The 11,765-nt window shown below is 44.1% G+C and overlaps 2 protein-coding genes, 1 long non-coding RNA gene and 8 other non-coding genes across 12 annotated transcripts in view; 10 read left to right on the top strand and 1 right to left on the bottom strand.

Annotated features, from left to right (window-relative positions):
• osbpl1a (oxysterol binding protein-like 1A) overlaps positions 1 to 11,564 on the bottom strand; it is a 24,994-nt gene extending 13,430 nt beyond the window's left edge. Inside the window, exons 1-18 of one of the 2 annotated variants that reach the window (XM_037249104.1) lie at positions 11,383 to 11,564; positions 10,011 to 10,140; positions 9,780 to 9,865; positions 9,632 to 9,706; positions 9,461 to 9,572; positions 9,309 to 9,394; positions 9,064 to 9,208; positions 8,164 to 8,231; positions 8,042 to 8,086; positions 7,314 to 7,387; positions 6,784 to 6,847; positions 6,339 to 6,440; positions 5,660 to 5,797; positions 5,362 to 5,443; positions 4,948 to 5,054; positions 3,827 to 3,980; positions 3,527 to 3,713; positions 2,258 to 2,333 (exon numbers count right to left, since the gene is read on the bottom strand). In XM_037249104.1, the coding sequence (XP_037104999.1) occupies positions 2,258 to 2,333; positions 3,527 to 3,713; positions 3,827 to 3,980; positions 4,948 to 5,054; positions 5,362 to 5,443; positions 5,660 to 5,797; positions 6,339 to 6,440; positions 6,784 to 6,847; positions 7,314 to 7,387; positions 8,042 to 8,086; positions 8,164 to 8,231; positions 9,064 to 9,208; positions 9,309 to 9,394; positions 9,461 to 9,572; positions 9,632 to 9,706; positions 9,780 to 9,865; positions 10,011 to 10,134 (1,725 nt within the window). In that variant the 5' untranslated portion in view covers positions 10,135 to 10,140; positions 11,383 to 11,564. Of the gene's footprint in view, positions 1 to 2,257; positions 2,334 to 3,526; positions 3,714 to 3,826; positions 3,981 to 4,947; positions 5,055 to 5,361; positions 5,444 to 5,659; positions 5,798 to 6,338; positions 6,441 to 6,783; positions 6,848 to 7,313; positions 7,388 to 8,041; positions 8,087 to 8,163; positions 8,232 to 9,063; positions 9,209 to 9,308; positions 9,395 to 9,460; positions 9,573 to 9,631; positions 9,707 to 9,779; positions 9,866 to 10,010; positions 10,141 to 11,382 lie in introns of those variants that run through there. The other variant, XM_037249105.1, reaches the window with a different exon arrangement.
• Positions 121 to 192, top strand: trnap-ugg. Its single transcript has one exon. It is a non-coding gene; the product is annotated as a tRNA-Pro (tRNA).
• trnap-ugg lies at positions 316 to 387 on the top strand. The gene has a single exon. It is a non-coding gene; the product is annotated as a tRNA-Pro (tRNA).
• Positions 509 to 580, top strand: trnap-agg. Its single transcript has one exon. It is a non-coding gene; the product is annotated as a tRNA-Pro (tRNA).
• trnap-agg lies at positions 704 to 775 on the top strand. The gene has a single exon. It is a non-coding gene; the product is annotated as a tRNA-Pro (tRNA).
• On the top strand, positions 900 to 971 carry trnap-agg. Its single transcript has one exon. It is a non-coding gene; the product is annotated as a tRNA-Pro (tRNA).
• trnap-agg lies at positions 1,287 to 1,358 on the top strand. The gene has a single exon. It is a non-coding gene; the product is annotated as a tRNA-Pro (tRNA).
• On the top strand, positions 1,482 to 1,553 carry trnap-ugg. The gene has a single exon. It is a non-coding gene; the product is annotated as a tRNA-Pro (tRNA).
• trnap-ugg lies at positions 1,867 to 1,938 on the top strand. The gene has a single exon. It is a non-coding gene; the product is annotated as a tRNA-Pro (tRNA).
• LOC119121511 lies at positions 5,732 to 8,460 on the top strand. Its single transcript, XR_005097693.1, has 3 exons — positions 5,732 to 5,816; positions 6,787 to 6,862; positions 7,287 to 8,460. It is a non-coding gene; the product is annotated as an uncharacterized LOC119121511 (long non-coding RNA).
• Positions 10,084 to 11,765, top strand: part of impact (impact RWD domain protein) — a 13,503-nt gene continuing 11,821 nt past the window's right edge. The window contains exon 1 of the mRNA XM_037249108.1: positions 10,084 to 10,157. The gene's annotated coding sequence lies outside the window, so the exon portion shown is untranslated. The remainder of the gene's footprint in view (positions 10,158 to 11,765) is intronic.

Below are 11,765 nucleotides of genomic sequence, written 5' to 3'. Positions count from 1 at the left end.
GCTTAATTGGGCGTTGTCTCCATTTACTCGAATCATTGTCCAACCATGGGCCTTGGCTATTCTTGCACATTGTCCCATAAGGACCCATGTGACAACGAATAATTGAACAATTTAGTACATGGCTCGTTGGTCTAGGCGTATGATTCTCGCTTTGGGTGCGAGAGGTCCCGGGTTCAAATCCCGGACGAGCCCTTGTTTATTGGGGGTCGTCCCCATTTACTCCAATCGTTGTCCAACCATGGGCTTTGGCTTTTCATCTGCACATTGTCCCATAAGAACCCATGTGACAACTACTAATTTAACAATTTAGTACATGGCTCGTTGGTCTAGGCGTATGATTCTTGCTTTGGGTGCGAGAGGTCCCGGGTTCAAATCCCGGACGAGCCCTTGTTTATTGGGCGTCGTCCCCATTTACTCGAATCATTGTCCAACCATGGGCCTTGGCTATTCTTGCACATTGTCCCATAAGGACCCATGTGACAACTATTAATTTAACAGTTTAGTACATGGCTCGTTGGTCTAGGCGTATGATTCTCGCTTAGGGTGTGAGAGGTCCCGGGTTCAAATCCCGGACGAGCCCTTGTTTATTGGGGCTCGTCCCCATTTACTCCAATCGTTGTCCAACCATGGGCCTTGGCTTTTGTTCTGCACATCGTCCCATAAGAACCCATGTGACAACTACTAATTTAACAGTTTAGTACATGGCTCGTTGGTCTAGGCGTATGATTCTCGCTTAGGGTGCGAGAGGTCCCGGGTTCAAATCCCGGACGAGCCCTTGCTTATTGGGGGTCGTCCCCATTTACTCCAATCGTTGTCCAACCATGGTGCCTTGGCTTTTCTTCTGCACATTGTCCCATAAGAACCCATGTGACAACTACTAATTTAACAATTTAGTACATGGCTCGTTGGTCTAGGCGTATGATTCTCGCTTAGGGTGCGAGAGGTCCCGGGTTCAAATCCCGGACGAGCCCTTGTTTATTGGGCGTTGTCCCCATTTACTCGAATCATTGTCCAACCATGGGCCTTGGCTATTCTTGCACATTGTCCCATAAGAACCCATGTGACAATTATTAATTTAACAATTTAGTACATGGCTCGTTGGTCTAGTCGTATGATTCTCGCTTTGGGTGCGAGAGGTCCCGGGTTCAGATCCCGGACGATCCCTTGTTTATTGGGCGTTGTCCCCATTTACTCGAATCGTTGTCCAACCATGGGCTTTGGCTTTTCTTCTGCACATTGTCCCATAAGAACCCATGTGACAACTACTACTTTAACAATTAGTACATGGCTCGTTGGTCTAGGCGTATGATTCTCGCTTAGGGTGCGAGGGGTCCCGGGTTCAAATCCCGGACGAGCCCTTGTTTATTGGGGGTCGTCCCCATTTACTCCAATCGTTGTCCAACCATGGGCTTTGGCTTTTCATCTGCACATTGTCCCATAAGAACCCATGTGACAACTACTAATTTAACAATTTAGTACATGGCTCGTTGGTCTAGGCGTATGATTCTCGCTTTGGGTGCGAGAGGTCCCGGGTTCAAATCCCGGACGAGCCCTGCTTTATTGGGCGTTGTCCCCATTTACTCGAATCGTTGTCCAACCATGGGCCTTGGCTTTTCATTGCATTGTCCCATAAGAACCCATGTGACAACTACTAATTTAACAATTTAGTACATGGCTCCTTGGTCTAGGCGTATGATTCTCGCTTAGGGTGCGAGAGGTCCCGGGTTCAAATTCCGGATGAGCCCTTGCTTATTGGGCGTCGTCCCCATTTACTCGAATCGTTGTCCAACCATAGGCCTTGGCTGTTCTTGCACATTGTCCCATAAAGACCCATGTGACAACTACTAATTGAACAATTTAGTACATGGCTCGTTGGTCTAGGCGTATGATTTTCGCTTTGGGTGCGAGAGGTCCCGGGTTCAAATCCTGGACGAGCCGTCTTAATAGGTATTATTTATTTAATGGGTATTTTCTCTTACAAGTCCCACATTTCCTCATGTGACAAGTATGTTGACTTCAAGGCCCTTAATTGAAAGGCAAGGTTTTTAGTCTAGGCTATATTCTAACTATCAAAGTATGAGTTGGGTCACTAAAATGATTGTATTAAAATGCTCATTGGTTTGAGTCACACGTCAGTCATTGCTATATAGTTCAGTCGAGATTTGATCACTTAAAGCATAAAAAGTCCTTAAAAGCAACACATTTAACCTATAAAACGAACTAGCATGCTGAGAGATTGGCAGACAATCAATCTCACCATTCCGATGCAGTTTCTGAGAATACTCCAAATGCTGAAGTCATTTCTTGAAAACATGGGTGCAGGTAAACTAGTCCTGAAACAATAATGAGAAGGGGTGGCAGGGTTAAATTCCGTATTTTCAACAAAAACAGTTTTGAAGTTTTTGCCCCTTTAATACTCAACTTTCAACCCAATCCCTGATGAAATACACTGAAAACGATTCACAGCTGACTGCTCTTATTTGTTTAAACATCGCAGACACACAATAGCTGCAGGACGTCATATCTTATTTAAGTCTCAGCCAGCTAAGGAGCCTCTTCGTGTATTGAGTGACACGCTGCAACAAAACCCAGCGGCACTTGTATGATATGTGGCCTGCCGGGGCCGGCAAGTCTCAAGATGTGCATTGGACTGCTCCTTCGTTCAAAGCTGTCAAAGGATAAAGAATGTGTGTCTGCGTTTGAAGCCACCACTAAACCCAGAGCAGCCATTCTGTTTCTGAACAAAACTAAAACGTCTCCTTAGTCTTAAACAACAGTGCTGGTTTATCCAGGTTGACTTTAAATGCTGATCAAGTCCCGATGAAATCTAGTCACAAGTGGCCTTGTGAGAAATGCAACCAAGAACAGTAATCAGAGCAGGACAGAAGATCTGACCGCTGGAGTCCAAATAAATGTGATGGAGACTTTTGCATGGCGCGTTTATACAGTAAGTGTGTGTTGACGCAGTTCATTAAAAGCTGCCCGCAGGGAGCGGTCAACACAGCTGACTGATTAGGGTCTTACACTGAGCTGCCATTAATATTTAAAGGGCTAAGACAAAGACACCTGTCCTTTCCGTGCTGCTCTTTCGCTCTAAATTATTCAGCACATCAAGTGGAAAGAGCCCAGAGATTAAAATAAGAAGTCGGTAATGAGGAATTTCAGAAAATAAATAAGAAAAAAGAAAGTTTGGTGTTCTACTTTTTCCTACGTAAATAAATAAGTGAAGCATTTTAATATTGAGTCATAATATTCTGAGAATCAGGTCAGCTCTTAGCAAAATTAAAAATGTCATAAAAGTAAAAGGACCCAGGGGCCCTTAAAACTTTAAAAAGTGTTTAAAACGTACGGTAATTTTAATACTTCTGGTGTTGTGTTAAAAAATGTGTGTACAAATATTTTTTGCATTCATAATCATAATTTCTTGTCGCAATATTAGGACTTTGATAGTCCCCTAGGTGGTTTTGGTGTGTGTGTGATCAAAAACCGGAGTGTCTCAGTTGCAACGCCGGCGTGCACCGCTGACCTATACTTGGTGATCCCGTTGGGTTGCATCTGCTGGTCGTTGCCATGGCAATCATCCTGTGACACGCCATCGGGGCCACTGCTGCTGCTGCTGCTTCTGCCGCCAAACATGATGCCACCGTCCTCTTCCTCGAAGGAACGACTCGCTACCGTCTCGAAGCCGCTCAGGGAGAGCTCCGAGTCGGAACCTGGTAGAATAGATCTTTTTTGAACTTTTGGGGGAGATCTGATTATTAAAAAAAAGTTGTCACCTTACATAATAATACTGTCAACATCTTTCATTTCTTCCTATGCAACTGACCAGACAAGGCGTCGTGGAACTCATCGTCGCTGAGCCCGCTGGAGCCCTTGACGACCACCTGCTCCAACTCGTGATGCTCGCTGGCCAGCGTCTGCAGCGCTTTGGACAGGATCTTATTCTTCTCCACCTCCAGCTCTAATTTCATGCTACGCACCTGCACACACACACAATGAAACACTATACTGTATTCTGTGTATACACCAAGAGGAACACAAATGTTGGAAAGAAAAAAAAAGAAGTACGCTAAAGCTATAATTACTCTTAGTTCCTACTTTTAGTTTTTTTTAGTAACATAACAAAACGAACGCTAAACTTTAAAAAAGACAAAGGCTGTTTTTTGAACAAGTGTATTTCTTTTAGGTTGGAGTTACACTGGAGATGATTTGGCATCTTTTAAATGCACACCCCGCTGCTTCATTCGTGGAAAAGGAGAATAATCAGGTTATTCCTGCTGAGAGCCAGCCTATTCGCGAGAATTCGAGGGGGTGGGACCGTGAGCTTTTTATGCCTGCACACGTCTCAGTTGAAAAGGCTTCGCCCAGCTGAGGCGAGGAGGCCCGGGCCAAGGTGTCAGAACCCAGAAAGCTGCGACCCAGCTCTTCCGCTGGATGATCTGGCAGCTTGATTGCTCGCTAATGAGCACGCTAATTCATTCCTGTTTTTTTTTTTTTCTTTCACACCAAGCTCTGGAACCGTGTGTGAGGCATGAATGGCGCCGTTGTCACTGCAGATGGTGGCCAATCTGCTATCGGAGGTTTAGCCGTGTTTGTGAGTGAAACCAACACTCCATTAGGTACAGATGAACTATTCGAGAGTTCACTCAACAATTTTGCCTTTGACAAAAAACAACAACAACGGATATTTGAACATAAACGGTGCAGCAACACACATAGACAGACACAATATTCACAAGCATATATTCTTTATCCTCTTGGAAAAAAATGCGGCCTACTGAGGCATTGTGACCATCTTCTTCTACTATATACTATACATGTATGTATTATCCTGCCCCCTAGTGGCCAGAAAGAACCGTACACTGAATATATGAAATCCCGATTCTCAAACTGGCCGTGAGGTTTTCTTGAAATATTTTGAATTGTGAATGTCAAGAAGTAACTCACCACTTCTTGTTTGGTGACCAGTCCAAGACAGACGGCCAGGTGGGAACTGGTCTCTCCTGACAGCTCGCGGATGGCCTGCAGCTTCTCCATCGTGTAAGACGGAAACTCTGCTCAAGGAAAAAGGAATCATGGGACCCGAATTAAAAACCAGCCTGAAAACGCGCCTTACGACTATTACTTTTAAAAGTGAGTGTGTTTTACCTTCAGATTTATTCGACTTAGTTGTGCTTGTTTTAACCTTGCAAACGATTATTTTATCCATTTGCCTATATTCCTGAATATTGACGAGGTGTGTTTGATGCTGATTATTTGCTCTTGACGAAGGTCTTGCTCTCGTCTGAGTGCCACTCTGGCTTATCATATCTTTTGAGGCTATTTCAATCAATGTCAAATAAACGTTGTTGCTGTTGTCACCTAGTGGCAAGTCGTCCGTCTTGATGGCGGCCAGGAAGGCTTCCGCTTCCTGCTCCAACTTGGCGTTGCTCGCCTGTGCCGCCTGCATCCATAGGTAGAGACAAACTAACAAACACCATCGACATGATGTGAGTGAAACCCGAACCCTCCCGCTAAGTCTCGAAGCCATAAGAAAAAAACCCAATCAGGAGTGTGATTGCGAGTGGGAGGTCTTTGCACAGCGTGAACCTTGCGCCACATTGGGTTTTAGATAATGACTCTAATTGCTGCTTTGGTGTTGTTTGTGTGCGCTTGCCACCTGCAGGGCGTCGGCTATCCGACCCGACGAGAAGCCTTCCTCCTCTTCCTCGTCTTCGTCCTCCCCGTGGCCGTCCTGCTCCTGGGAGCAGTAGTGTGTGCTGAAGGCTGAGTGTTCTTCCAAAGCGTCCAGCCAACCCTACAAGTCAACAACGGGGGTGACGTTTCATTTAATTTGGCTAAACCCTAATCAGGTTTGAAACCGTTTTGAAGCCGAAACCCTGCCTTGATATTCTAATTTGAAACCCAAACCCATGTCTGAAACCATGATTTAAAACCCTACCCCTATCTTTTAAAATCCTAACCTCATCTCAAAACCCAATTTCAAGCCAGCTTAACCTTGCAATTGTGGTCACTAAAGTGTGCATCTATTGAAATCCATTCACTTGTCAGCCTGTTCTGACATGAAAAAAAAAAAAATCGACATCCGAGGCTGGTAAATAGCAGACTACAAAGCATGACAAACAAGGCGGCCATTGACTTTTCCCTCTCAGACAAATGTCACAGCAAACGCGAGGTGATTTGTGTCATCTGTGTTTGTGATGGCAAGCGTAGAGGCTTAAATTTTCAAGTCGTCACAAAAAGAAGTCGCCAATTGGAAGGCGGCGCCTGCAAATTGATCGAGCGGGACGGCGATGACATTGGAAGAAGTGTAAAAGCGTGGAAACATCAAAGCGTACTTTTCTTGTCGCCTCGGGCTCCTTTTTGGATGATACTTTGAAGTAATGGACGCTGTCATCGAAGCACTTCAGGGTGAAGATGCACTTATCTTTGGAGCGAATCTACAACAACAACAAATCAACAAAACATAAAAAGAGCAGAAAAAAATACTTTTATTAAAAAAAATACATCAATTCCATTGTTATTATTATCATAGGGTTCTTGGATACCACGTTTTTTCCAGACTGCCGATACCAAGTACCGATACCACTAGCAGAAATTTACATACAAAATGTTTTCTCTAAAAAACAATGGCAGATGATTTTAAATGTAAAAATGTCAAATTCAAAATCTTGAAACTATACCCACAACTTAAACCCTGATTTTAAAACGAAGTGTCTTTAAGCCCTAATTTAAAACCCTATTTTGAGCTACACTAGTATTTAAAGGGGAGTTGCTTCTCACCAGAATCTGAGCGTGATTGAGGGACTTGCATCCTTGCCTCCTGACGTTGGCGACCGCATCAGACCTTGAGCAGCAGGAGGTAACAAGTCACAACTACGCACTTTTTTTTTTTTTTTAAACATACAACAAGCAACCTTCCAATCCATGTTTAACATTCTCACTTAATATGACTTTCAATGTGAGCCACATCCCAATTTAGAGGGTGTGCACACCATTAGGTCACACTAATATATGAAAAAGTTTGGAAATGGACTTGATGGCCATTTTTATCATCATCATAAAAAGCTGACATTTGATTCGGGGGTGTGTAGACTTTATATTGACTGAAGTTACATTTAATACCCGAAAAATAATCTTGAAAATGTCAGATACATAAAGACTTTTCCGCAGGCAGCATTCATCAAGATGACTCGAACGTCCACCAAAGTTCTTTTCTGTTACTTTTACTGAAGTAGCACTTTTCAGGTCCTTTGACGATTTTCTGCCATCTTTCTAATCAAAAGGCGAGCAAGGTCGGAGACGCCACCTACTGTGTGGAGTACCAGGACAGAACGCCGTTGTGGAGGACTACCCAATAGGAGCGCCAGCCCAAAAATCTGGAGCTCTGCGGGAACAACACACGAGGGAGGAATCAGTACCATCGCTCCATTTTGACAGCGGTAACTCATTTGCATATTCCGAACCCGCACTGGGAAATTTTCCCTTGGCTCTTTGAACAATAACCCCAGCATTTATTCGTATATTTGTCAAGTATTGACTTTCATTTCCATTTCTTATTTGCTTTTATTCAAAACAATACAACAACCCATCTAGTTAGCTTAGCGACAAGCCGGCTAACTCAACAACTTATCGGGACCTGTTTTGCGCAGATGCTTGCGTAATCTCGTCACACTTCATTGACTCCGTCACCGTCTCGGTGTTTACGGAATCGTTACGCTAATCAATAGCCGCTTCACAGGCTGCTAAGTGAGGTTGCGGGCGGACACCCGAGAGGAGAGTAAGCAAAGAGGTTCGGTCACGAGTACATTTTCATTAGGGGGACATTTGCATTGAACCCACTGAAATGGAGCAATCAATGTTGTATTGAAGCACTTTGAGAGTGCGCTTCGTCAAGTGTTGCTCGAGGCAAACAGTATGAGCCCCTTGCTTGCTGATATGTATGCGGTGAATTAACCCTCGTTGAACAGAGTTCCAATTTGAAAGGATATTTTGAAGCGTTGGCGCTAGCTTGCAAATCATAGTGCGTCGTGGAATTCACCTTCCAGAGGAGTCCCTCAAATGTTTTGGCGTGACGTCGCATCCCCTGCAAAGACGAGAAACGTCATTAAGGAAACCAAACCGCAAGCAGAGGAATTATTGACCTGTAGTATCAAAACTCACCCGCCGTGCGTTGCCTTCGAGTAATTGTCGCATGGCCGCGTCGCTGGCTAATTCCGACACGGTCTGCCCTGAGAGAAAAACAACACGAAAGCCAACTTTAAAAACTTGAAATGTGTAATTTACTTTGAAATCTTCAACTGCTCCCACACAATCTGAGATGAGAGAAACGCGTCATCAACATAAACAGAAAGACAAAAAAAACCTCAACTGCATCGAGGCTAATTAACACTGTTAGGCCTCTCGTGTAATCATGGCTTCTTGAGTCACGGCGCTAATCATTGAGTACCAAGCATTTAATCAGGCGATAAGAAAAGAACACAGCGAAACCGTCGCCGTATCGGCGGCATTAAAAGCATTCGTGATAATGTATTTTATGGAGATCTGTTTTAGTTTCAGTGCTCTCCCACATTCTTCAAACTGCTTGGTCAAATTAGGTGAACTATAATGCTGGGATATTTTATTTATACTCAGCGGATTGGGTTGAGGATTTGACCTTTATATTCATTATATACACTGCAATTGGATTTAATATCAAGACTGGGTCACCGGGTTAAAAGAATCCATTCCTTGTTTTTGTACTTTGGGAGTAAGATCCAAGCGAAAAGATGAGATAAAAAAAAAAAAAACGCTCTTGGCAGGTCGTAACTGAATGCCGGCGCGCTGCAGCAATTTGCTGTTCAAATAGCAATAATTAAGAAAGTGCGCCTGGCACTCTGTGCCTCGATGGGATTTGCCAAAATGAAAGTGGTTTTCCTCGCTCCATCCAAACAATAATACAAGCTGGATGGAGAAGTTCCAAAGTTAATTATGCATTTGAAACCCGCATTGTTGTTGTTTCCAAATAGTCAAAAGGGCAGTTTGAAGACATTTGCGCCTTGCTGTACCATCCTTCCCCCTTACCGATCTTGTTCCTGACGCTGGCGCAGGCGCCGGCCCTCAGCAGCTTGGCGGCGCACTGCTTCTGGCCTCGATAGGCGGCGCAGTGCAGCGGAGTGTTGCCCAGCACGTCTGTGCACTCGATGTTCGGCGGCTTCTTGCTGCTCAGCTTCACGCGGAGTTAAATGAAAGTTAAATCAAAGAGAAACAGCAAACACAAGACGTGAGCCGTGCTCGTTTCTTCCAGAATGCTGATATTCTCATCTGACCAGCTGACTCAGAGTGGCCATGTCGCCTTCTCCCGCCGCTTCAAGAAGTTTACATTCCCGTTTTTGCTCTTCGGTCCTCTCGACCGCTGTAAAAACATCACGGCAGAAACGATTTGCCCGACTCTGTATATCACGGTGTGCGATGTTCTGACCTGCCAGCATGTGTCTGATCTCGGCGTTCTGAGTGACGTCTTTGGGAATCTGAGCCGTCCCGTTGATGACGCTCGCGCTAGCGTTGTGGCGCAGCAGCAGCATGACAACCTCCTGATCGATCGGTTGATTGATTGCTTGATCGATTGGGTTGAGCGGATGTGCTGAAGTACCTTTCTCCCCGTGAAGGCGGCCTTGTGAAGAGGCGTATCTCCGACGTTGTTGGGCAGGTTGACCTCCGCCCCGGCCTGTTTTAACACAATTGCGCGAATGTCGGACCTTTTACGTGATGTTTTTTGGTGCTATTTTTGAAGAACAAACCTTCAATAATTCATCCACCACGGCCGTGTGTCCAAAATAAGAGGCCAAGTGAAGCGGGGTCCAACCCCGGTTCGACTTACTCTTACCTGGAACATGAACCCAAAATGGTCAGATAACCTCAAACAAGCCTGTCTTGAAACTTTACTTTCAAATCCCAACCATTGTTTGAAATTGAAACCCTTTCTTGAAAACACGAAGAGAGTGTACAACACGCAGGTGATGGCGACCAACCTTTGCAGTTGATGTCCAACGTGCTCTCTCCGCTCACCTTGGATGCCAGGAGCTTCCGAACGGCGTCCAGGTCTCCGTTCCTGGCGCAGCACAGAAACTGCTCATCCGGATCCAGATGCTCCATGAACACCTGAAGGCGACACGACGGTGAGGATAACGAGCATGCTGCTGTTTTGATTAGCAACAGAGTTCAAAGGATTGCGCAACTGAGATAATTACATTTCTAAATTGGTCGCTATTTTTGTTTGAGGAAATAACGTTCCATTGTATTGTGTCATTTGCATCATGCGAGGGGAACAAAGTCATATGAGAGTCATCTGCCAGTCAGCAAGCCATCGGACGAGCGCAAGGGAATCAGAAGGCTTGAGCGTAAGGGGAAGTCCGCATGCTGAGAAGGTCACATGGGCACAAGTAAAAATCAATCAATGCTGCCGGGATGGTGTTAAAAGTGAGGAAATGTTTTGTACTGCAGGAAGTGTTGAAAGTCGAAAGGCCCACCCGGTGGGTTGTGTCATCATCAGTCAGAAAGAACCAGAAAGAGACTATTGGGATAGGGGAGAGGAAAACAAAGCTTGCCAGAAATCGAGACGAAAAAAATGCCTCTGCATACCACGACTAACGACATTTCTCTGCATTCTAGTTGCACGTTATTGTGCCTTCAGGAAATGGCATTTTGATGCTATTAATCTGATTTCGGAGGATTTGCGGCAGAATTGAATATTTATGGTTTATCCATAAGGATGTTAAGGGAAATGGCTACATACAGTTATAACTCTTGTTTTTTTTTGTTTTTTTTATCTAAATGTCTTGATTGCTTCTATTCATTACTGTTGATGGGATTAGATGACATTCTTAATTTTGCACGGGGGTCATAATTACTGACTCGTTGGACACATTTCTAAATATGCTCATTTCATTGATATCTTAATGTATTATTCGATTTCCTAATGGCCTTAACAGCTTATTTATTGTGCGGTTTCAAATGCTGAATGTCATTAGCTATGGCACGTGGAGAAATGCATCCATGAAGTGTGTTTTAGTGAGTTTATCATGTTTTGTTCACGACTGGCTCAGCTTTTACACTACTTCCACAAGTAAATGACATGTCGGGCTACTATTTGCAACACTTTGAAAAGATGAAGTAGCCTGGATTGATGAGGCAAGCGTATAATTACACAAGCAGCACGAGTGAAAAGAAACCAACAATTACAGGCTGTACCGTTGTTACTATCATTTAGTGAAGATACCAGACCAGTATTTGTTATTTTTCTGTCAAGTACATAAAGTGTGCATTTTTGTCACCTTTGATTAAGCCACACACGTCAGTGGCTCAACACACAATAGTGAGTATTGTACATACTGCAGTACTTACTGAAAGTAACTAGGCACTGAAATCCAGCAGCGGTGTCAATTCCCTGCTCGGTGCGGTTGCATGTGATATGGATCATCCGAGTACAACAAGTTACTATAAAAGCGCAACAACTACAAGGATTTGCCTCAGATACGAGGTCGAGTGTAGTAAACACTTTGCACGCGTCTGTCTTCTGTTTACACTCGAATCAGCTGATTTGGACGTAGCGGAACTCGTTAGGGGGTGCTTTTCAAAATAAAATAATAACGCAACTTTGTCATCTAAGCTTGATAATTTAATAGAGTTTAAAGTAAGAGTAAAATACACACATATATATTTTTAAATAATACACTTTATTCTACTATGTTTATTCGAATGATTTTGAAACTCCATCATTGTGTTCT

The sequence above is a fragment of the Syngnathus acus genome, chromosome 4 (assembly GCF_901709675.1).
Source record: "Syngnathus acus chromosome 4, fSynAcu1.2, whole genome shotgun sequence".
NCBI classification, from domain to species: domain Eukaryota; kingdom Metazoa; phylum Chordata; class Actinopteri; order Syngnathiformes; family Syngnathidae; genus Syngnathus; species Syngnathus acus.
This window is presented reverse-complemented; position numbering and strand designations above follow the sequence as displayed.